Below are 23,539 nucleotides of genomic sequence, written 5' to 3' on the forward strand. Positions count from 1 at the left end.
ACCTTCATTAGTTACATCGCTATTTGTGAAGTGCATACCAGCTATGTGTAATCTAAACAGGATAGACCTTCGAATAAATGACCTTAACTCCTTATTCACACAGAATAGGGGTAAGGCAAAATTATCACAGATTCTGAGTCTATAACATCCTAATTACATGTAACCTCAGTGTATCCACTTAGCAACTATTCAACTTAATAATGAAGATCCCGTTTTAATTCTCAAGTATAAGGTACTTATAGTAACATCAAAATACACCTATAGTATTTTAAATTTATTGTTATGTTCTATTGTTCTCATAGTGGTAGGGTTGGTAAGATTTTAGCATTGTTGCAACCACACACTTAAACTTAGGCACATGCTAGTCAACCCTCGGATAATATAGGCGATCAGACTATATCTTCCCAGTTTTGTCCAGATGTCTCTAAGCCCACTTGTGTTGCCCAACAATCGTAATTCTTTTGTATTGTCCTAATGACATTGATTTTAGTATGAATGCAGCACGTATACTTTATTAAATATTTTATTATTCAAAGTATAAACTCTTGGTCAGAGTATTTTTAATCCCTTATGTATTTATAGTTAGTATATCTTTTATGGGTTGATATACTTAATTCACTATAAACAATGCTCTGATACCAATCTGTCACACCCCAAAACCAAGAACGGCGGAAACGTTCTGGGGCGGAGGACGTCATGTATAATATCAACAACAATGTAAAGTAGTAAACAAGCAACAACATCATCCATTGCATTAATAAAATAATTATTATACAATTGTATTCTGTCAAATTTTTATAAACACTAAGGCATAAATCAAAATGAAAGATAAGTCTTGAATAAGCTCCATCTTCCTTTCTCCTTGCATCGGTACCTGTCTATGATGACCTGAGGATACAAGTAATTTTGAAAGGGAGTATCAGCTTTAAAGCTGGTGAGATCATAAGTATTAATGTGTCTTAATTTGTAAAACTTATAATTTTTAAGATTGACATTGTTTTGAAAGAAAGCTCATATAAGTATGAAAATGTTTGTAGATCAACTGTAAATGTTTGAAAATCCCTAGAAATCCCTATGATTCCTATTAGTAACAAAAGGAGTCTTCTACCAAGACTTAACTATTCTCATTGTAATCTTCTACCGAGATCTAATTGTGTTACTATTATTATCATTATAAGAAATTGTATCCTTTGGTACTAGGATACCTAAATATAATCTTACCTCATTGGTTATGTGAATGAGTCACAAAATATAGGTAAAAATATAACTAACCTGAATAATACCCTTTGGTACTAGGGTAACTATCATCGTTAACTTTAAGCCATCCGTAGACGTACTCTTACCTCTGTTGCTAACAGCTGGGTATAGGAATAGTTAATCCCTTAATCGTATACCTGTAATGGTACCAACCGTTTGACATCCGTGGATGTGCTTTTACCTCTGTAGCTAACAGAGATTCTAGGAATGGTCAATCCCCCAATCATATCCTTTGGTACTAGGATAATAAATCCATTCTATCTCGTCGATTATGTGATTGTATCACAAGCTAAAGGTAGAATGAGGATTTGATAACAGAGTCGATACATATAAAATGTAATAGGACTCCTCCAGATATATGTATGCAAAAGTACTCCTATAAGTATAATCATGTAAATATTATAGTAGAGTACTGTAAGGTTCTACGTGTGCTAGCTGTAATGTGTGTTCTCTCTATCTAGCAAGTATGGTAATGTAAACGTTCTAGTATAGTTGTATATGTTCTCATCCTAATATAGTCGTATATGTAATGTACAGTAATGTTCTAGAAAGTATTGACTCATGAATGAACTGACTCATTGTATGATATCGTGTTCTAGTAATGGTTCTAGTATCTTCCTGAACTACCCATATGGTAGCTTGCTAGTAATCTAAGTGGTACGTATGGACATGGATGTATACCCTTGCTACCCAAGGGCATAGGATGAACTGGAAGGACCTTCTATGACTTTATATGTACACATGATATATAACTAATATTTAAACGACCTTCGGACGAGTATCCGATATCCCACCAGACCACATCTCAAGGCGCGAAAAGGAAATAGGGTGGATAGTCTTCCTAAGCCTTTTAAACATTTCTTATATAACTATACATATAGAGGCATGCAATTTATAATATTAAAGCATAAATAAGTTTGGTAAAACATTTGAAACATAGATATTAGTTTAAGGAAAGATCGACTTGATGTCAATCTATAAAACAATTTGAAGGCATAAGTTTGATAAAACTATATAAGTACAAGAAACATTTGTTTGAAGCACAGTTGTAAATAAGTTTGAAATATGATAAACAGAGTAAGAAGTGCGGTGTAATAAGTCGTTTGAAACATATAAAATGTTTATAAAAATCATTTGAAGGAAACTGTTTGGTAAAACGGCTAATGAGTAGCCAAATCTTTTGAATGTTGTATATTAATCACATGTGATTGATGTAATAAGTAATATAACCCTACTTACAAATCACATGTGATTGACATAATAAGTAGCATGATTCTACTAGTATCCCCCCCCCCCCATAAAACATTTAAAATAGTTTAAAACATTTGTTAAGGGGTATGAACTCACCTGCAGTAAGTGACTGGAATTGAACGGGCTGTTATCGTACGGAAGGATCGGACAAGTGCTTGGTGTCAAGTGGAGACTTAGACACACACAATGATCCTAATTACATATGAAGACATATGTATATAAATAATTAGAGATTTAATCACTAACTATACAAGTATAAACATTTAAGCGCGAGGACAACACTTTTGGTCAAGTGCTAGGAGGCTAATGGGTTGCAACAAAGAAGTGCAATGCCCCTAATGGAAGTTTAAGGTCAAAAGACCATATTCATTGGAGTTTACGGCCCAGGGGAGTAAGATCCTGGCCGTAAACTCTCAACCAAGTCATGAAATGCAGTTTAGAAGTACTACAACCTTAGAGGGGAGTTGTTTCTAGGCTTAACAAGAGTTTAAGGTACCATATTGACTCCTAAGGGGAGTTTATGGCCCAAAGACCCTTTTCCCTTGGAGTTTATGGCCGTAAACTCCCTTGGGAGGGTTCTTATTGTTCTTTCAAGTCTCCAACAATTCTAGGAACAAGTCTAGGCTTCAACACTTGGCTTAAGGAAGGTTTATGGCACTAAATGGAACCATTTGATGGACTTTACGGCCATAAAACTCTTTGGGCCGTAAACTCCCTCACACATGAGGTTCTAAGAATTTTAACTAGTCCAAAACTCATCTAGGTACTTGCCCTAAAAGTCTCTTGGCCTAAGGAAGTGTCTAGGGTGTCCTTTGACCCCTTAATAGGAGTTTACGGCCCAAGAAATACTCTTGGTCGTAAACTCTTCAACACTTTAGCTTTTCATGAGTTTTCTAGGTCCTAAACACTTTAAGGTATTTGCCTAAAATGAAGACTAAGCCTTAGGAAGAGTTTGAAGGGGTTTTGGCACTTAATCTTGGAGTTTACGGCCTAAGGAGCATCTTGGCCGTAAACTCCCTTCCAAAATTGATTTCTAATTGTTTTGTTGGCCTAAATCATGAGTTTAAGGCTTCTATGTTTTTGTTCTAAGGCTAAAGGAACATTAGGCACTCATTTGTGCCCTTTACTTGGAGTTTACGGCCCAAGAGGTGTTCCTTGGCCGTAAACTCCTCAAACTACTTGGTTTTGATTTGCTTCTAGCCTCTAATGATCATACATAAAGTCCTTAGTTAGATGCCTAACACGGAAATGCGACTAGGTGGACTTTAGGCTTGATTTTGGAGTTTACTCCCCAAGAACGTTCTTGGGCGGTAAACTCCCGGATCTTGTACTTTGGACATGTAAATAATGTTATTAAGCATATAACAAGGATTAAAACACATCTATGAAAGTAGACTCACAATCTGGGATGAAAACCCGAAGATCCGTGAGAGAGAAATTGACTTTTCTCTATTTGGAATTTAACTAATGAACCAATTTGGTTCAGAATTCTATTTATAGTCCTGAGATTTTTGGCAGAAAATATTTCTATTCTCGGAATGGATTCTAATGACCTAGAGTAATGGAATTACAGTGTTGCACAAAATCCTAGTGCATCCACTCTCCTAATAACTCCTTAGGCGTAAAACCCTGAAAACTGCCAACTTATTCCATAAGTCTGAATTTTCACTGTAACTACTCTACTTCTATTGGATTGAAATGGTTTGATTTAGAATGGAAATTTCGGGTTGTCACATCATCCCCCTGTTAAAGGGAATTTCGTCCCGAAATTAGAATTTAGGCAAGGAAGTATGCACGAATGATCGAGACGTGAGGAGGAACTTCCTAATCGATTTGTTCTAGCGCACCTAAGTGAAAGCAGGCTCTCAGTTGGCATTCCAACGAACCTTCACTAACTGGCGACGGCGTTGCTTCGTCCGCTTGACCTCTCGGTCGAGGGTCACTACGGTTCTGATACAAAGGCAAGGATCTCGACGAGTGGACTTGTAAGAGTCCAAACGGAAAGGTATGGTTTCACGATCAAGATGCGAAGAGTAGAATGTACGTTACTGAGTTCGCGGAGTAGGTCTAGTTTGTGCGAGGCACAGGACCGATTCTGATAAGAATTTCAGAGGTCCTGTCAAATTTGGATTTAGCTTTCCACGCTTTACGAAGCGTATTAAGCCATTCTCAGAGCGACTTATCCTAAAGAACTTGGTCACTCACTCGGAATCTCAAAGGTTCCTTTTCTTGCGTAACTTCCCAGTCAAAGGCCACCCCTTGCTGGGTCAAAGTCGTACGAGTTTCTGTAGCTTGCGAGGAGTTCTGAATGAACTAAGGCGGTAGGTCGGTAAGACCTAGAATTTGGCGAAAAACTGTCGACGTCTCTGGTGTTGATGAATGCTCAATGGCTTTGGCAAATTGAAAGAGTACTCAAAATTTCCCACATTACTAACAGTGTGTCCTAGAAATTTGACTCTTCAATTTCCAAATCTCGTGCCTATAGAACTTTGCTAAAAGTTCCTTTGTAGGAAATGTTTACATGGGTTTTCTTCTTACTATGCGGGTAGAATAGTAAGTCATTTCATGGAGAAATGACGAATCGATCCAAGTAAGAAAGAACACCTCCAAGGTCGACAATGGCTCCTTCTCTCACTCCAAACGCTCAAGATCACTAGGGTTTCGCTCTGGGGGCTGGTGAGCACAAATGACGGCCATAAGGCTCTTTAAATAGGCCCCAAACCCGAGAAATTAGGGTTTCATTAAACAACACGGACTCGCCGAGTCCGCCAATGCGACTCGTCGAGTCCGGTCATTAATCTGGGTGAGAAATCGTGTCTCTACTTGGCGAGTCTACGCACCAACTCGCCGAGTTCTTCCACAAAACTCAAAATAAAATGAATAAATATAATTCCTGAAATTCCGGATGTTACAATTCTCCCCCACATGAATCTGACTTCGCCCTCGAAGTCTCATCCCTGAAATAGCTCCGGATGCTACTCCCGCATCTCACACTCTGGCTCCCAGGTCAACTCGGATCCTTTCCAATGTTGCCACTGAACTTGTACCAAAGGCACCTCCTTGTTCCTCATAACCTTGATCTTCCGATCCACAATCGCAACTGGTCTCTCCGCGTAGTTCAGGCTCGCATCCACCTAAATGTCCTTTAATGGCACTACTGCCGACTCCTTGGCTATACACTTTCGCAGCTGCGACACATGGAAACTATCATAGATCTGACTTAGCTCTGCAGGTAGCTCCAACTGGTAGGCTACCCTGCCTACCCTCGCGATCACCCAAAAAGGACCGATATATCGGGGCCCCAACTTGCCCCTCTTCCTAAATTGGATCACTCCTTTCCAAGGAGAGACCTTCAGGAGTACACAGTCACCGACCAAAAATTCGAGCTCGGACCGGCGCCTGTCCGCATAACTCTCCTAGCGACTCTGAGCGGTTAACAACCTATGCCTGACCTGCTGTATCTACTCTGACGTCGAAGCACGATCTATGTACTTCCCATCACACGTTGCTCTACCTCTCCCCAGCAAATGGGGTCCGATACCCCCTTCCCTACAACAGCTCAAAGGGTGGCATACTAATGCACTAAAGATGGCTGTTGTTGTAAGAAAACTCTGCCAAGGGAAAATACGAGCCACAATTTCCCCCCGAAATCTAATACACATGCCCGAAACATATCCTCGAGCGTCTGAATCGTTCGCTCACTCTGAAGTGTCCACAGACATCACCATGGTAAACTCTAGCTCATTTCTCATATTTATCTTTGATACCGAGCACTAGGTCAGCTTTTGGCCCCACAGTTGAACCCCCAAAGGTCACACATAACATGATCCAAAATATCTCACTAACTTCCTCCCCGTGACCACTATCACGGCCCAGTGACACGCAAGTCACGAAATTCCCTTTTTCCTCATAAAAATACAATCCAATCGAAGATCGACTCAGCTCTAACCTCTGGCGTCTGCTGCGCATATTCTCCCGCGCACCTCGCTGACCATCCTGACAGAGACGGAGACCCCAGTCTCGCCCCGGTTGAACCACTAGGCTCCAAAAACTCAACACTAGGGCTACTCAAGCCTAAAACTCTTCTGCATCATGCACTTATCGGAGAACACTCCATCATCACACTCTCTTGCCGTCAAGTGGGTACTATGGCTTCCCGCAATATTACGACAGCTTTTGACTAATGAGTACTACGGCTCCCCGTAGTATCACAACGCCAATTAACTATTGAGTACTACGGCTCCCCATAGTACCACGACTCCCTCCCTCTGACTTGTGAGTACTACGGCTCCCCGTAGCATCACAACACCCTCTGAATGACGAATATTACGGCTCCCTGTAGCTTCACCCTATACTCTCATTCTCATTACAACGCCACACTATGTTCACTAACTCATGCACCGAGGAATATCATAGATAGCTACACACACACTTGCCCCAATATGCATTACAGACTCTGGCGGCAACCGCCATAACACAGAACCTACCTCTGCGGAGATCCACTTCCTTAAATAATCCCTCTTGATGACAATACACGAAGGGCTCCCACTGGAACCGTGGATACATGATACATCACTAGTCATCTTAAACCCAAGACTCTAAATAACTCCGAAATCGGGACGCTATACGCGGAACCCACGGAACACCCTAACGGAGCATCACAATGTCCTGCCTCTACCACTGATTCCCTTACTCCCAGCACCATACACATACAACAATACATTTCCTCTTTCACTCAATGCGCAACTTTAGTGCATCCAAACACTCAATTGGAATACAAGGAAGGTGCTAACTCTTCAGAACACACTGATGATCCTCCGAAACCCTTTCCACTACTACTCAAAATCCAAGCAAGAATACACATCCCAGCTCGGGAGTTGGCTACTCGACAATCTTCTACCCATATTTCAACCCAGAAGTTCTCAACTGTCCATACCATCATTACGAGTTTTCCACTTGAAACGACTCTGACCACCACCAGATTCCTGACCATTGACCACCCGCCATGGAGACACCCATCCTTCTCTCAGATATATACCACATGCATTATCTCGCCCTGCACCTTTCCTTGATCACCAATGACCCTGATCTCATGAATTTAAGCCGCAGGTTTCTGTATCCAACCCCTAACCGCTCTTGCACAAATCTCTGGTTCTCTCAATAAACTACCCGGTTCTCCCCCACTTAGGGTTCGAACCATCACTATCTGACACATCAACAACCTCACAAACTATTTTCACCAGCAATAACGCACCTGCCCCAGGAAAGTGTTACGCAACGCCCGATAATCCCCCTTAAGGAAATCAATCGATCTCATAACTCTGAACCTTAGATGAAATCCTCAAGAACTTCTCGTCACGACTGCCTCTAGTCGTTCCAAGTCTCGTACCAATCCAATACCAAACAACTCAACTGTCCAATAACATCACTGACTCATAGACTGGACCACGAAATCATCATACTCCCCCACCTCGACTCATCAACCGACGTTCCAACACATGGATCATCCCAAGAACAGGGACCCACTACCATATTCAATAACCAACATAGATAGAAAAACCATTGCACTGATTAACTCGACTGGACTCCCCACTGATACCTTTACAATACGCCCTACTATACTCAAATAGGTGTAACGTGGTCCTCGACTATCTCAGTCCCAACTGACTATCTGCTCACGGTAAATCACTGCCTCGCAACACACATGCTACCTGATACTCTGATGGAAAATCATCATCAATGACATCCTGCAGGGTTTACCCCCAAACCCAAAACTTAAACATCATGCCTCTCATGTTCCGCACACAAACATAAATAGCACCACACAGGTCATAGAAGGTGACATCTCCTCTATCGACTGATTGCTCAAATCAGACCGAAATTCTCCCCTCCCTCTGAATCCTTGCCAAAATACTCTGAAAGGCTCTCGACCTCCCTCTCAAGGGACGCCTCTATGAACTCAACCATGGCCCACAGGCCTAAAACCCATAGCGTCCAATCTCTACCTCATCAATCGTGACCGAATAACCGGAGAACCACAAGCATCATTCACTACGAACCATGGTACTCATCCCATGACATCTCTTCTCAATATGCTCCGGTGTATGGTACCCGAACCATAGCATCAGTTCTCCATCTGCTCCGATGTATGGTACTCGAACCATAACATCACTCCTCAATCTGCTCCGATGTATGGTACTCGAACCATAACATCACTCCTCAATCCGCCCCGATGTATGGTACTTAAACCATAACATCACTCCTCAATCTGCTCCGATGTATGGTACTCGAACCATAACATCACCCCTCAATCCGCTCCGATGTATGGTACTCGAACCATAACATCACCCCTCAATCCGCTCTGATGTATGGTACTCGAACCATAACATCACTCCTCAATACGCTCCGATATATGGTACTCGAACCATAACATCACTCCTCAATATGCTCTGATGTATGGTACTCGAACCATAACATCACTCCTCAAGTACTTGAACCATAACATCACTCCTCAATCCGTTCATTAGAACCTTCAGAATACTCCCTGTATCAAGTATGGGTCCTCTGCTTTCAGTAGTACGGGCCCATACTACCTGCCACATCTACCCATACTTTCCACACGGACTATCCCGGAGCTCCTAAGTAGTTGCTCGACCTTCTCGTTCATCAATTCCGTCACGTGCTCGCTCCCCAGCGAAATTCTCTACTCTGCCAGCGCACTTATCTGGCTAAGGTTACTCCCTAGGCTCTTCCTAGATTCCCACACTTCTGCCATCAACTGCTGAAGAGCTCCTAATGATGCCAGCCATCTACCTCCTGAATATCGTCATATTCGCTTGGTAGCTGACTCCCACCATCGAGAGTTCCACAAAGCACGAAGCAAGCAGCATTCGAGCATCGAAGAATATATATGAATCACTCTGGGTGATAACTCCGCTTGCTCTGCTCATCCTCGAAAGTGCCACCAAACTCTGCAACTCTTCCCCTCACGGGTTCTAACTATTCTTTCGCTAAGTACCATGGTACTTATCTAGGTATCTCCCCTAGATTACTCCTCTACTCAAATCCCCTAAAGGATTCCAACTAAATATTCTCACTCATCACATACTCAAAAACACATCGCATATAACAGCAATTCCTAGGCTAAGGCATCACAAATCAGGTCACTCTAGTCCTAAGATATGGAATACCTAGCCTGTCTCTAGCATGCAATAATATCTCATAGAGTGCATCATAAATATCTCATAACACAAAAGTAAGGGGTATTTTGGGAAATCACCGTTCGGGCTCTGGCTGATTGTACACACTGCTTTTTCTCGCTTTCTCTTTGAACTCTTACTCGCTTTAGAAAATTATTTCTTTGAAAACTTTTCTTACTTCCTCAGTTTGAGTCCAGATTTACCCGAAGGCGCATCCGAATCCCTCAAACCAAGGCTCTGATACCAACTTGTAACACCAAAAATTTCAAAACAATTTTTCATTTAAAAGTAATCATTTAATTCTTAAAAACACTTTGCTTAAAATCTTATTCATAATCGAATTACAAAACATAACTCCATTTTCACTTGCATAATAAACCAGGACTCTCAAAACATGACTCTTTCTCTGGTGTGTGCAATCGAGTCGGTGCCGTCCCGTGATCCTGAGAGAAACCTGAAACACATAACGCAAAACAATCTAAGCACGAAGCTTAGTGAGTTCCCCAAAATACCACACGTAACACATATTAGCCACTCAAGGCTATAACTCTGTGGGTCCGTGGACCTTACTCTGTGAACCTTCCGGTTCTAACTCTGGGAACCTTCCGGTTCTAACTCTGTAAACATGCACAGCATAAATCACATAGAAATAATGCAGTACAACACATAACATACACAGCATACAAATACTCTGTCACATAACTCTGGTTACCTACTCAAGGTAAAGCTTAGTGAGAAGACTCACCTCGCGTATCATGGTAATTCGTAAATCCCTGCAATCACTAGTGCTCGATCTCCCGAGCTATAGTCCTCGTATAACACAAATAGAACTCTAATTAACACTTTCCCAACTAGGGTTGACTAACTCTATCAAGTCAACACCGATCAACTCTGGTCAATGGTCAACGGTCAACCCAACTCGCCGAGTCTGGCGTGGACTCGCCGAGTCCCTACGGGGACCCGATTCCTCTGAATCCCTTCTGATTCACCGAGTCACTCACCCAACTCGGTTACTCAACCCCTGGATCGAAAACACATAACAACTCGCTCCAACTCGTCGAGTCTGCCAATGGACTCGACGAGTGCATTCCATGCACAACCCCAAACGACCTTCTGAGATCAGATCTGTTCCACTAACTCATAGATCCAGTCTTTCCAAGCTTATTTATCACGTAAAGTTTATGTCTTGGCGCTCATATCACACCTATTGACTCATAAATGGTGTTTTAACCTCCAACACAAAGGTCCAAAACCAAAACCTCCATAAACTCATATAAAGCTTGGACAAAGAGACACTCTGGACCTCCAAGGGTCCAGATCCAGAACCTAACTCGCTTAAGGGACCATGGAAGCACTAGATCTAGTCACAAAAGGGCTCAATAAGCCCTAAATCAACATGAACATCACCTCAACAGAAAATGGTTCGAAAATGGTACCTCAAACGTGATGTTCTGGACCTCAGATCTTCAGGAAGTTAACCCTCTTGTTTCCTCTTGGCTATAGCTTCCTTTCCCTTGCTAAACAACACCTCCAAGGTCGACAATGGCTCCTTCTCTCACTCCAAACGCTCAAGATCACTAGGGTTTCGCTTTGGGGGCTGGTGAGCACAAATGACGTCCATAAGGCCCTTTAAATAGGCCCCAAACCCAAGAAATTAGGGTTTCATTAAACAACACGGACTCGCCGAGTCTACCAATGCGACTCGTCGAGTCCGGTCATTAATCCGGGTGAGAAATCGCGTCTCTACTCGGCGAGTCTACGCACCAACTCGCCGAGTTCTTCCACAAAACTCAAAATAAAAATGAATAAATATAATACCTGAAATTCCGAATGTTACATAAATAGAATCCAAAATCCCGCGCCACGTCGTGGCTATCCAGGCCACGTCGTGGGCTCCAAGTTATCCGTACCGGGCAAGGATTCCTCCGAATGGTGATCTTTATCTTCTAGAATTCTCATGCCACGTCGTGGCTGACTTTGCCACGTCGTGGGTTTAGTAACTTTCGTGGATTTGCTCATCTCTTGTCTTCCAAGTCTCCCATGTTCTACATATTGTCACTTTTGGTCCCTCTCTTCGATAATCCTTTTAATTGACTGAAAATAACAATTTAAAGTCATAAGTACCATTATTCTAAACATATTATCAACTTATTAATAAAAATGTACTTAAATATTGCCTAAAAATAGGTATAAATATGGCAATATCATTACTCAAAGAGTATTCTACCATTTATAAGGTCACAAGGCAAACAAAGTCATGTCATTCAAGAGGAAGTGGTGAATCATGAAATTGAAACTCAAGAAGAAGTGATCACTAGTGCAGTTGAAACTAAAGAACCATTGGGAACTTACCATGTATAGGAACCAAGCTGCCAAGCTGATGATGGAGCTACTACTACAGCAGTTGATGACTATGAACCATTTATAGAGGATTACTCGCTTTATGCTGATTATGATGTTGAGTTTAATGTTCAAACTTCATTTGAAAAACAACCAAAAGTGGATTATCTAGAGGGTATGGTGAGTGATGATAGTGGAGAGGCTTTCTACTCTGAGAGTGGTCATGGTTCTGAGGATAGTGGAGATGATTCTGATGACAGTGAATACAATGTGGATGAGTCTAACATAGAATTTGATGTAGATGTATAGGCATGAGTGAATTCCATAATGTTGTTGATGTATATGAACATGGAATCTTGAACAATCATTCAAAAGATGAAAGGATTGACATGGTTGATGATGAGTTGGAAGTTATTGCCATTAATGATTATTAATTTGCAGGATTTCATGAAGATGATAGGAAGAGACTGCTAAAAGAGTTGAGTAAGTCAAGTACATGCTCACATGGAGAGGTTCATGTTAAACCATTCTAGATTGGCCAGGTCTTCAAAACCAAGCTTGATGTTAAAAATACATGAACTCACATGCTGTAGCAACAAGGAGGTCTTTATACCTAGCCAAAAATGACAAAATCCGGATTAGGGTGAAATGTAAAGGTGTTGTAAGTAAGCCTTCTACAGGAGTAGATGGTGGTGGGCCCTCAACTAGAAGTAGGGCAAAGTGGAAGGGTAAAGATATAATTGCCAATAAAGGTACATGTCCATGGGCAGTCCAAATATCGAGGGCTAATGAAAATCAGGATTGGTTGGTGAAAACAGTACAGGATGAGCATAAATGTTTGCAAACAAGGGCGGTTAAAGTTTGCACTTCCAGATACGTAGCAAACTTAATTGTTCAACAAATACAGAGTAACCCTAAAATTCCAGTGAAAGCTTTACACGAAGATTTGTGCAAGAAACTGGAGGTAGGAATGTCATTGCAAAAGGTTACTAGGGCAAAGTCAATGGCTGAGCGTATCATTAGTGGGGACTACCAAGTACAGTATGGATTTTTGAGGGATTATGTGTTGGAGCTACTCAACACTAATCCTGGTACAACAGTTCGGATTGATGTGTATCCAGAAACCTCCCTGTCTATTACCATAAGACCTGGTTCTTGGAACTGTTAGGAGAAGATCTGGATCTGGAACCAAATTCAAACTTTACCTTCATTTCAAATAGACAAAAGGTGTGTATCACCTAAATTTTTTTTATTACCTTTTCTAAATACATTTGGTTAACTGATGTTGCATACATTTACTTTTTTTAAGGAATAATTCCAGCAATGGAGAAGGTATTCCTTAGTGCAGAACACAGGTTCTGTTTGAGGCATATCCGGAAAACATGAAGAAACAGTGGAAAGGAAAAGACTTAAGTAACCAGCTTTGGGAGTGTGGTAGAGCAACAACAGTCAATCATTTTAACAGAGTAATGGATGAGTTTAAGAAGATCAATGAAGAGGCTCATGCTTGGGTGTTTAATATCCCAGCAAACACTTGGGCCAAATCTCACTTTAGTGGTAATTTTCTAGAAATTTATTGAGAAATGTTAATCTTCCCTGGTGTGTGTTTACTATATGTGTAATTGTCTTCTCTTAATATCTATTATTCAGGAAGGGCACATACGGATTGTTTGTTGAATAACCTTTGTGAGGTATTCAATTCTAAGCTAGATGAAGGTATGGATAAACCTATTATCACTTGCTTAGAGTATATTAGAGAGTATCTCATGAAGAGGTTATGTGTGGTGCAAAAGGAAATAGATAAGTGTGAAGGACTTCTAACCCCTACTGCAACTACACTGTTTGAAAAGATTAAGACTGATGCATCAAAGTATGTGGCTAAATACAATGGGGCAGGAAAGTACCAAGTGGCAAGCACATGGCAAGACCAGTATGTGATAAACTTGAATGATCAAAGTTGCAGTTGTAGGTTTTGGGAGATTACAGGTTTCCCATGTAGACATGCTGTTTGTACTATATGGGACAAAATTGAAAATGGTGAAAATGCCCCACATGTTGATGAATGGGTCCATCCTTGCTATACGTTATCAACATGGAAAGCCATGTATTTCAACAAAATTGATCCATTGAATGGACGTACAATGTGGCCTAAAAGTGACTGCCCATTCACTTTACTTCCACCAAAACATAAGACACAGGTTTGTATTTCAAGTACACCAAATATATAGTATACATGTGAACATGGAATGAATTCAATTTTAACTATAGTATATCAATATGTGTAGGTTGGGAGGCCTAAGAAGAAGAGAAGGAGGGGTGTTGATGAGCCAAACAGCCAAGCTGGTAGATTGAGCAGGAAATATTTGGCAGTCACTTGTTCAAAGTATCATAACAAAGGGCACAATTCCAGAACATGTAAAGGGCAGGGAGGCAGTGGTGAAGTTGGAGGGGGCTGAAAACTATTTTTAGTGGTTATTAGGATGCTGGTGTTGTAGGTATTTAGAAACTTAAGTCATGTGTACTTGTTTGAAGATGTGTTAAGAACTTGAAAACTTTGCATGTAATGCTTGTGTTGTAGGTCTTTTGAAAACTTTGCATCATGGTTGTGTTAAGAACTTTATAACTTTACATGTAATGGTGTGTATGCACTTTTTGGTAATGAATTAATATGTTTTGTGTACTACCCTTCACAGATCAATTAATAAAATTATACATTTCAATTGCAAATGAAAACCATCTTAAAGATGTATTTACAATACACTTAACAATTGCATTTCAAAAACATTCAAGAAATCGAACAATGAACTATAACAAACTACATTCCATTACCATTACCATTACCACTGCATTACACATTAATCCGATACATAAACCAAATACAACAACACCAATTCCAAAACCACCTACATAAACTGAAAGCAAAAAAACCCCTATCCGATTAAAAAAAAAAACCTGCAATGGTTACAAACCAAAAACCAAAACTCCATTACCATCCAAACCTTCACAAGATACTTAGAGATTCAAATAATACCAAAAAAAAACACCCATGAACAAAACATTAGCTGGTAGTTCCACAATTCTGCACTTACAATGGCAACCCTCTCTTCCAATCGATTCATTGATCTTATCAAACCTGGAATCACCACCAATGCCCTAGCACACATAGAAGGATCAGACCATCGAATGAAACCACATCTTCTACAGGTCCAAAATTGTCTTCCAGGGTTACGTTCCGTCCATGAAGTGATCTTCATTGCTTCATTCCCACATCTGCAAGTCACCATCTTTGAATCAGAAGCGATTGGATGTCGTGAAGGGTGCAACGGTCGAGCAACAGTGGAAAGGAGGAGAGATGACGACTGATAAAGCTAAAGGGTTTGCCCAAAAATCGGACATGCAATTTCTTTTAAAGAGAGAAGGTTACAACTGAAATGACGAAATTACCCCTGCAATATTTTATTAAAAAATGAGTTAACGGTGAAATGCTAACGGAGTGAGCCAGAAGGACCATTTGTTGAAAGTTTTGAAACCACAGGGACCATCTGTGAGGTTTTTTGAACTTACGGATTAAACTTGATATTTTTGGAAACCATAGGGACCATTTTTGAAGTTTTGTCAAAAACAAAACAAAAAAGATCAACTAAGAAGATTCTAATTAAAAAAACTATAATTTCTACGATAATATCATATGGATGTACAATTCTACAGCAAACATTAAATTTTATAGTGGGTCACAGCAAAGTTGGTAAATAATTTAAGAAATAAAAAAAAAATTGGGCTACTTAATCACAACAAAATATAAGCCCCGTACACAACGGTGAGGAGACCGATCACGAGAGTGATGCAGTGAACACCACACCATTTGGTGTGCAATAGTGTGGTGAATTCCCTCACACAAAAAGAAAGCAAAGTGCTTTTCTTTTTTCATGATTTATATTATTGTACAATAACATCTATCCCACTAATGTATATTTTGGGAAAAGTGTTTCACATTATTGTAAAGTATAACATCCTACTACTATATATTTTGAGAGAAATGTTTCGCATTATTGTGCAATATAGCATCCCAATGTAACATCCCACTACTGTATATTTTGAGAGGAGCGCCATTTTCTATGAGGTGGCACTTGGCCTTAGTAGCAAATCTTAAGCTGTATCGAGCAATCTTTCAAGGTAATTAAATCAAAACCGACACCTATTTGTTACAATGAGTTTCATGTAAATTGTAACTATCACATATAACCAAATAAAATACAAAATAACACAAAAAATGATCAATACTCGAACTAAAATAAGTCAAATAACTCCCTCATTTGACTTTTTTGATGTTTTTGCCCTCTTCCACTCGTTCATTGACGTTTCCGTCCTCATAAACGGGCAACATTCTTCCGATTCTAAGTTCCCAATAATCAAACTTCTCTTTCGTTCTGAACTCATTTCCTTCCTCCCGGTTGACTCAGTAACCACCCGAGTTGGGCTCGGATCATTAACCAGTTCATGGTTTTCAAAACTTGAACCGGGCACAATCTGTGAAATGCTAAATGAGTCATGGTTCGCGGAGCTGACCAATTGTGTCCATGATGACTTCTGCCGCCACGAACCGCCTTTAGCCGCCGCCGGAATTGTATCTCCGGCGTCTTTTTCCGGTGAACCTTCTTTATGATCAGAATCACTTGTTTCGTTTGTTTTCATTTCAAGATCGATCCCGGGAAGATCATCACCGTTGGATTCATCTTTTTGTTGATCAACGGTTGGAATGATGTTGGGAATAGTGAATGGTGTGTTACGTTTTCGACCAATCAGATCTTTCCATGTGGACTTTAGTGAGCGTAAAGAATTGGGTTCCGGTTGCTTTGTGTTTGATTCTACTTCTATTTTTTTGGCTTTTCGTGTATCCAAACGGGTACGGAAACTTCTAGAAGATTCCAGAATCACAGGTTTCTCTTTTGAGGGCGGTGATTTTCTTTTTTTAATAGGTGGCATGGCCTTCTTTTCCTGCCCTCCATGCTTTTTAGCTACTACTGCATCCTATAAAAATAAAAATAAAAATAAAAATAAAAATAAAAAATTGGTATTAAACCCTTCAACAGAAAATTAAATTGAATTTTCATTTCATATATATATATATATATATATATATATATATATATATATATGATAATTAGTTTTTTAATTTCTTGTCAGTTCTTTTAACGTAAGATGATTATAAAAGATTTATTAAAAGTTGTAACCCATATACGTATCGATATTGATTCCTTATGGTGAATAATTGTTTGCAAAGTTATAAAATAAGTTTTCATTTGTAATTTTTTTTCTTTTTTGCAACGTGTTACTTATGACATCATCAAATAAGAATGATTGATTATAACAATAGATTCAAATTAACCCTTATGCTTAAGGTTTAATCTCGAGTTTTTTGGGTTTGACACCACCACAAAAATAATAATTTTTTTTTACAAAAAAAGTTTGTTGGCAAAATTCAACTTTTTCAGGCACTTATCATGATAAAGGTGAGGAGGGTATTTACGTCTTTTACACAAACAATAGATCAAAAGTGAGTCCTCCCACCTTGATTTACCATTTTTGGACCAGACAAACTTTCCAGGATTATTTTCGCTAGTGAGAATAAGAAGGACATTTACGTCTTTTGCACAGAGACAACAACAAATTCACAAAATTGCTTGATACCTTATTTGCTATCAATCTCATTTCTGCTAACAAATCCACGTCATCATTTCCTGTCCCCACATTGATTATCAGATTATCTTCATCTGTGAGATGATCTTCCTCGCTATTTTCAATGGAGTTCATGGAAGCTCCTTCATTGACTGGTTTTGACGGATTTGCCCTTTCAAAGATCTTGTTCATCACAGAGTTCATAATATTGAGTTCTTGCTCGTTAATTCCACAACTTACATTCTCAATTTCAGAAATTTGGTTTTTTTTAGTTGGAAGAAAAGCAATTGAATGCTCCTCACAATCACAGAAATGTGTTGGGATTGGTGGAACTTGAATACGTTGAAAGCTGTATTTGTGTTTTCCAATTCCAACTTGACCCAATGATTTAACCTAAAAAAAAAATCAAGATGAAGATGAGGAGGGTATTTACGTCTTTTGAGTGTACAGATTGATAGATAGAGATTTATTTACCTTTCCTAATTTGGGAAAGAATAAACAAAGCTGTTTGTTGATTTCTGCAGAAGGTTTTTTTGGGTTTTCTAAAGCATCATGAGTTTTGGAAGCATCAGAATTAGATTTGTTTGTGTTTTCAGAGTCTTGTTGCCATTCACGCTTCAATTTAAGAAGATAATGTTCTTTAGCTTTCTCAAGCCTCAGTTTCCCTCCTTTCCACATGCATCCATTATACTGTTAAAAGAACAAATTAACAAAATATATAACAAAAGGAGTAGTAAGGAAAACAATGAGAATGCACTTTATCTGAAGTGCATCTCGATTGACAACTTGGTAAGAATGTTGTTCTATAGCATTCGTTTCTATTCGAAGCAGCTTTTCGAATTCAACAGGTTTAGAATTTTCTAATAGGAAAACTGTAAACCTAAATCGATTTATAGTTGAAAATTATCATGATTGGCATCCAAACACGTAAGGAAGCGATTGAAGGAGGGAATCGTTCTAATAACAAATTAGATATGTGGAAAAACAGAGAGATGGAGAAAGACAAACCGTGCTAAAGAGCTTTGGAAGGGATTTATCGGAAGAAGGAAGGAAATCGAGGTAAGCAAAGCTGCGGCCTTTGGTGCGAACAATATCGACAGAGGCTACTTCACCCAATGACGAGAAAGTTTTCCGGAGATCGTCCTCCGTCACACCACCACCCAATCCACCGACGTATATCCTTGTTTTTTCTCTGGTTACTTCTCCCTCTGCCTCCATTTCCACCTAGCACAAAGACGAAAGCACTTGCACAAACTGGAAGATGCATCAAGAGACTCATTAGGTTAAAAGTACACGGGTCTGGTCGGGTCGGATCGGGCTATAGAATCCTTTGTTTTCGAAAAAATTTACAAAGGTTTTTTTTTTTTAAAGTTTTATAAAGTTTAATGTTGTTTCTAAAAGTTTTTCAAGAAAAAGGAATTTCCCAAATATCACAAACCCAATTGACGGATTGACCATATAAAAAAATTTATTCAAAAAAAAAAAATTTTAAATTAACATCAAAATATTAGGGGTTTGAATTTATAAAAAAATGAAAAAAAATATATTGAATTATTAAAGTTGAAGTGTTTATTTCTTTTTAGATTTAACCATGTGAATCGGTGCACAAAGAAGAGGCAGTTTTGTTCTTTGACAAATAATTGTGAGGGTCTATCGAGGATATGGTGGTACGTGGAGGCCTCTTTTTTTGAGACATTCAGTAGCGTCTGGCTTCCTTACCTATTCGTTTCGGTGGTTTCGGTTTGTACTCGGCATACGAGGTTTCCTCCTACGCATTTGTAGCCTCGAGGGCTCAATGTTGGCCTTTACAAGACCACGTCTTACGTGACAGTGGCATATGTGGTATGGACTTTGATTACATATGTGTTATGACTCGTCTTCACGATACGATTCTAGGATTCGACTGTAGCGGTTTCACTAATAAGGACACCCCCCCCTAAATCCCAAAAAGCATTGGCGTGTGCCCTTTTTAGCAAAATCATCGCAGATATGGAAGTCGACTTCGAAATGACTATTAGACAGAAAGCAATCTTTGAGTGTCTTCGGGCACCTCATGCTCAGGATTTTTTATTAACTATCTATATTGATGGCTTTGGCCAACATATGTCTCATGTGGAGTACCGAACTATCCTTCGTTACCGCCTCATGATTCCTCTATTCACAATTGACGAGATATGTCTAGTTTTTCGCAAGGCATGTTTGGATACCTGTGGGGAACATGCAGAGAGCTCACTGGTTTCAAGTATAAACATGATGTGGTTAGGGATGTTCTCTTTGATGGTTGTCGGCGTGCTGGTATTTCTGCGAAGAAAGAAGCGTCAGTGAATTTTTTGACGGACCTGCAGGATGGAAGATCCACACTTAAACCGGCAAACATTTTGATCTTTGGATAGGTAAAATGGAAGCATGCATGTGTATATCTTACTAGGGTCTCTCCTCTCGTCGGTTTAAGGAGCGGGGGGGGGGGGGGGGGGGGGGGGGAGGGGGGGTTCACAACAGGGCATGCCGCTTTGAAAGTCGTTGCGTGCAAAGTGGCAATGCACGAGAATGCATGTATAGAAAATCAACATGTTTGTACCTTTTGCATTTGATACATTTGGTTTTCTCGCACCAGAGACGGTGGAGCTACTCAACAGAGTCTAATGGATCATGCATTCTAATGTCATATCATCTAGATCCACAAATGTTGTTTTCAAAATAATTAGTTTTGCCATCCAGAAAGGTCTAGATCCACAAATGCATTCGAAAGTTTTTTTTATTTTTCTTTTAAGTTTTATAAAGTTTAATGTTGTTTCTAAAAGTTTTTCAAGAAAAAAGAATTCCCAAAACAAGTATTATTATTTACATTTAATCATGTATTATATGAGTTTATTCAAAAAAAATTAAAACTAAACGTCTAAATTATATGAGTTTATTCAAAACAATTAACAATAAACGTCTAAACATTTACAGGTTTGAATTTATAAAAAAAATATATTGAATTACTAAAATTAAAGTGTTTTATTTCTTTTTAGATTTAAACATATAATTTAAATAAATAACAAAAAATGGGTTTTAGTTTAAGAATTTTAAATTAGAAGAAAAGTTGCATTAATAAAATTGATATACGTTTATCATTACATTTGTTACAATTAGTATTTAAATATTATATGAAATTTAATAAAATTAAAAAAAAACATAAAATGACATATAAATAAATTAATTTAAAATAATTACGAAATGACATGTGGCATAATGAGTGACAATGTAACATATGTCAAAAAAAATTATCAATGTAGATATAAGTTATTAGGCTTATAAGAAAAACTAAAACTCTTTTATCTTTTTTAATCTTATTAGCCTTAACTACTAGATATTGATGGGTTTTATACATAGCAAACAACCTTATGTGTGCATGCAACCCTAATTTGAGGATCTATGTTTTCACTATTAGACATACAAGCATTGAACACAAAAACTAGAAACCCTAGGAGGCACATGTAATTTTTGAAATTAACATATAATTAGGGTTAGAATACATACATCTATTGTTATATTGTAGTAACAAACAAATCCTTGAAGATCTTAAACTTTGGTAGCAAGCGCCACAAGTGGCGCGCCTATGATGGCTCACAAACAAACCTAGCAACCAAGGATTACTATGGAGAGATAAGGGAAGTGGAAAATTCGGCTCTAAGCCTTTCTTGGAGTACCTGGGATGAAATCCAACCCTAAAGGGGTTTATATAGGCGATAATGAATGTTTAGGATAAGGCAGGTGTATCTTAGATAACCTTAATCCATTAACTTCCTCCTTAATGCTTCCAAGGCACCTTTAGAGCCCAAGGAAACCCTAGGACACTCTAGATTTCGTTCCCCACCTCTAAGGGAGGTTCTAGAATGCTCAATGCTCAACTTTTGAACATTGTCACCTTTAGTCCCTACAGTTTCAGTTAATTCCTTTAATCTCAAATTTAATTTCATATTAATTTCTGATTAAATATTAATTAAACAATATGATTTCTAATTAAAATATTATATTCATAATACATTAATAAATCATTTATCTAGATTTCAAATTAATTTATTAACCAAGTAATAAATTAATAAATAAATATTCTCTCTCTGACAGTTATCCTATTCAATTGTTAGGTTTGAAGGCAACCCAAAAGGACATTGCTACTATCAATTCAAGTACATAGCAATTATAAGCTTAGACACCTAATCCAACAGTCTCCCACTTGGATAAGTCTAATAACTGTAGTTGCAAGTATAACTTCAAATTTTGACTAGCAAATTTTAGCTATCAAAAGCTGCTGTCGAACTCTGACCTAGTCAGTGATGTGTCCTTAGATAAGAGATCAAATATTCCTCTATTCTAGATATCGTATAGACTGAGACATGGATCTTAATCATTCTCTCTGTCTATGTTTTGTTTCCCGATTTTCGATTTATGACAACTAACAACATACTATAATTGAACACATCAACTTAGTCCAGGCTTGGCCAAGCGCTTTACGGTGTCATCACTAAATCATCGAGAGGCCCATAGATATCACTTTTATCCACTTTAGATAAAAGGAACGGATAAACTTCGACTCATATGCTTGCTCTATTTAGTCATCAAATCACACAAAACAATACGTTTTATAACACCAAGTTACTGGTGCGTTTACGTATTATCAATGTGCAATCGACTCGTAAACTACAACTCATATCTCTCCATTTCAAGAATATAAGATATTATCGTCTCAGTAATCACTCGTGATAAAATCCATGAAGTGATTCAAGTAAACGTGGGTTTAATCCAATACTCAAATCTTATTTCAGGAGCACTCATGAACACTACAGCAGACTTTTGTTATGTATAAACACTTTAGGCAATCTACAGTCGGATTCATGACAATCTTCATTCATACCTACTTCCCAAGTATGATCGATTGTGGAAAGTTTAAATAACCTAGTTATTCGGGAAGTCAAAACATGCACAGTGAAACACAAGAATAATTGAATCCAATATGATCTCAAACTTTTGAGTATAAATAAAACACATTTTATGTCACACCCCAAAACCAAGAACGGCGGAAACGTTCCGGGGTGGAGGACGTCATGTACAGTATCACAACAGTGTAAAGTAGTAAATAAGCAACAACATCATCCATTGCATTATAAGTAAAGTTTTAATACATGTGTGTTCTTTCATTGCAATAAGACACCAAAAATATACAATCAAAATAAAAGACGAGACTTGTCTGTGCTCCGTCTTCTCAAAACTTGGCCATCATACCTATCTACTGGTGACCTGAGAATACAAGTTATTTTGAAAGAGAGTATCAGCTTTAAAGCTGGTGAATTCATAAGTAATTAAGTGTCATTGTCTTGCTTTGAAAAGCTGTTATGTATGTCATGTAAAACCTTTAAGTAATACAGTTGATATAAGTATGAAAAACCCTAAGAAATCCTTTATTTCCTACTAGTATGAAATGTAGTCTTCTACCAAGACCCGAATGTTTTGTTATGACAATGTAGTCTTCTACCAAGACCCGAATGTTTTGTTATGACAATGTAGTCTTTTACCAAGACCCGAATGTTTTGTTATGATAATGTAGTCTTTTACCAAGACCCGAATGTTTATGATAATGTAGTCTTCTACCAAGACCCGAATGTTTTGTTATGATAATGTAGTCTTCTACAAAGACCCGAATGTTTTGTAAGTAAAATGATAGTTTTTCCTTCTTTTTGACTACTACGAACAGTAATTAGTCTAACTCATCGTTTATGTGAATATATCACAAAATAATGTAAATAGGAAAAATATAACCATGTAAGTGTTATCCC

The 23,539-nt window shown here is 38.6% G+C and overlaps 2 protein-coding genes across 2 annotated transcripts; one reads left to right on the top strand and one right to left on the bottom strand.

Annotated features, from left to right (window-relative positions):
* The first annotated feature begins 13,429 nt into the window (after positions 1-13,429).
* LOC128134293 (uncharacterized) lies at positions 13,430-14,503 on the top strand. Its single transcript, XM_052771871.1, has 3 exons — positions 13,430-13,604; positions 13,698-14,245; positions 14,333-14,503. The coding sequence occupies exons 1-3, from the start codon at positions 13,430-13,432 to the stop codon at positions 14,501-14,503; spliced, it is 894 nt and encodes a 297-aa protein (XP_052627831.1).
* A 1,698-nt stretch (positions 14,504-16,201) lies between these two features.
* LOC111877389 (protein REPRESSOR OF SILENCING 3) lies at positions 16,202-18,990 on the bottom strand. Its single transcript, XM_023873919.3, has 4 exons — positions 18,732-18,990; positions 18,198-18,413; positions 17,736-18,116; positions 16,202-17,075 (listed from the first exon to the last, which is right to left on the bottom strand). The coding sequence occupies exons 1-4, from the start codon at positions 18,939-18,941 to the stop codon at positions 16,344-16,346; spliced, it is 1,539 nt and encodes a 512-aa protein (XP_023729687.1). The 5' UTR covers positions 18,942-18,990; the 3' UTR covers positions 16,202-16,343.
* Between the last annotated feature and the right edge of the window lie 4,549 nt (positions 18,991-23,539).

Source organism: Lactuca sativa, chromosome 5 (assembly GCF_002870075.4).
Source record: "Lactuca sativa cultivar Salinas chromosome 5, Lsat_Salinas_v11, whole genome shotgun sequence".
Taxonomy (NCBI): domain Eukaryota; kingdom Viridiplantae; phylum Streptophyta; class Magnoliopsida; order Asterales; family Asteraceae; genus Lactuca; species Lactuca sativa.

Bases quoted from the DNA above. Each gene is read 5' to 3' on its own strand.
- LOC128134293 (XM_052771871.1), top strand. From the start codon at position 13,430: ATGAAGAAACAGTGGAAAGGAAAAGACTTAAGTAACCAGCTTTGGGAG. The intron at 13,605-13,697 runs GTAATTTTCTAG...TCTATTATTCAG, and splicing joins GGCCAAATCTCACTTTAGTG to GAAGGGCACATACGGATTGT. The intron at 14,246-14,332 runs GTTTGTATTTCA...CAATATGTGTAG, and splicing joins CACCAAAACATAAGACACAG to GTTGGGAGGCCTAAGAAGAA.
- LOC111877389 (XM_023873919.3), bottom strand. From the start codon at position 18,941: ATGGAGGCAGAGGGAGAAGTAACCAGAGAAAAAACAAGGATATACGTC. The intron at 18,414-18,731 runs GTTTGTCTTTCT...TTCTTTTAACAG, and splicing joins TTCCAAAGCTCTTTAGCACG to TATAATGGATGCATGTGGAA. The intron at 17,076-17,735 runs GTATCAAGCAAT...TTATTTTTATAG, and splicing joins TGAGATTGATAGCAAATAAG to GATGCAGTAGTAGCTAAAAA.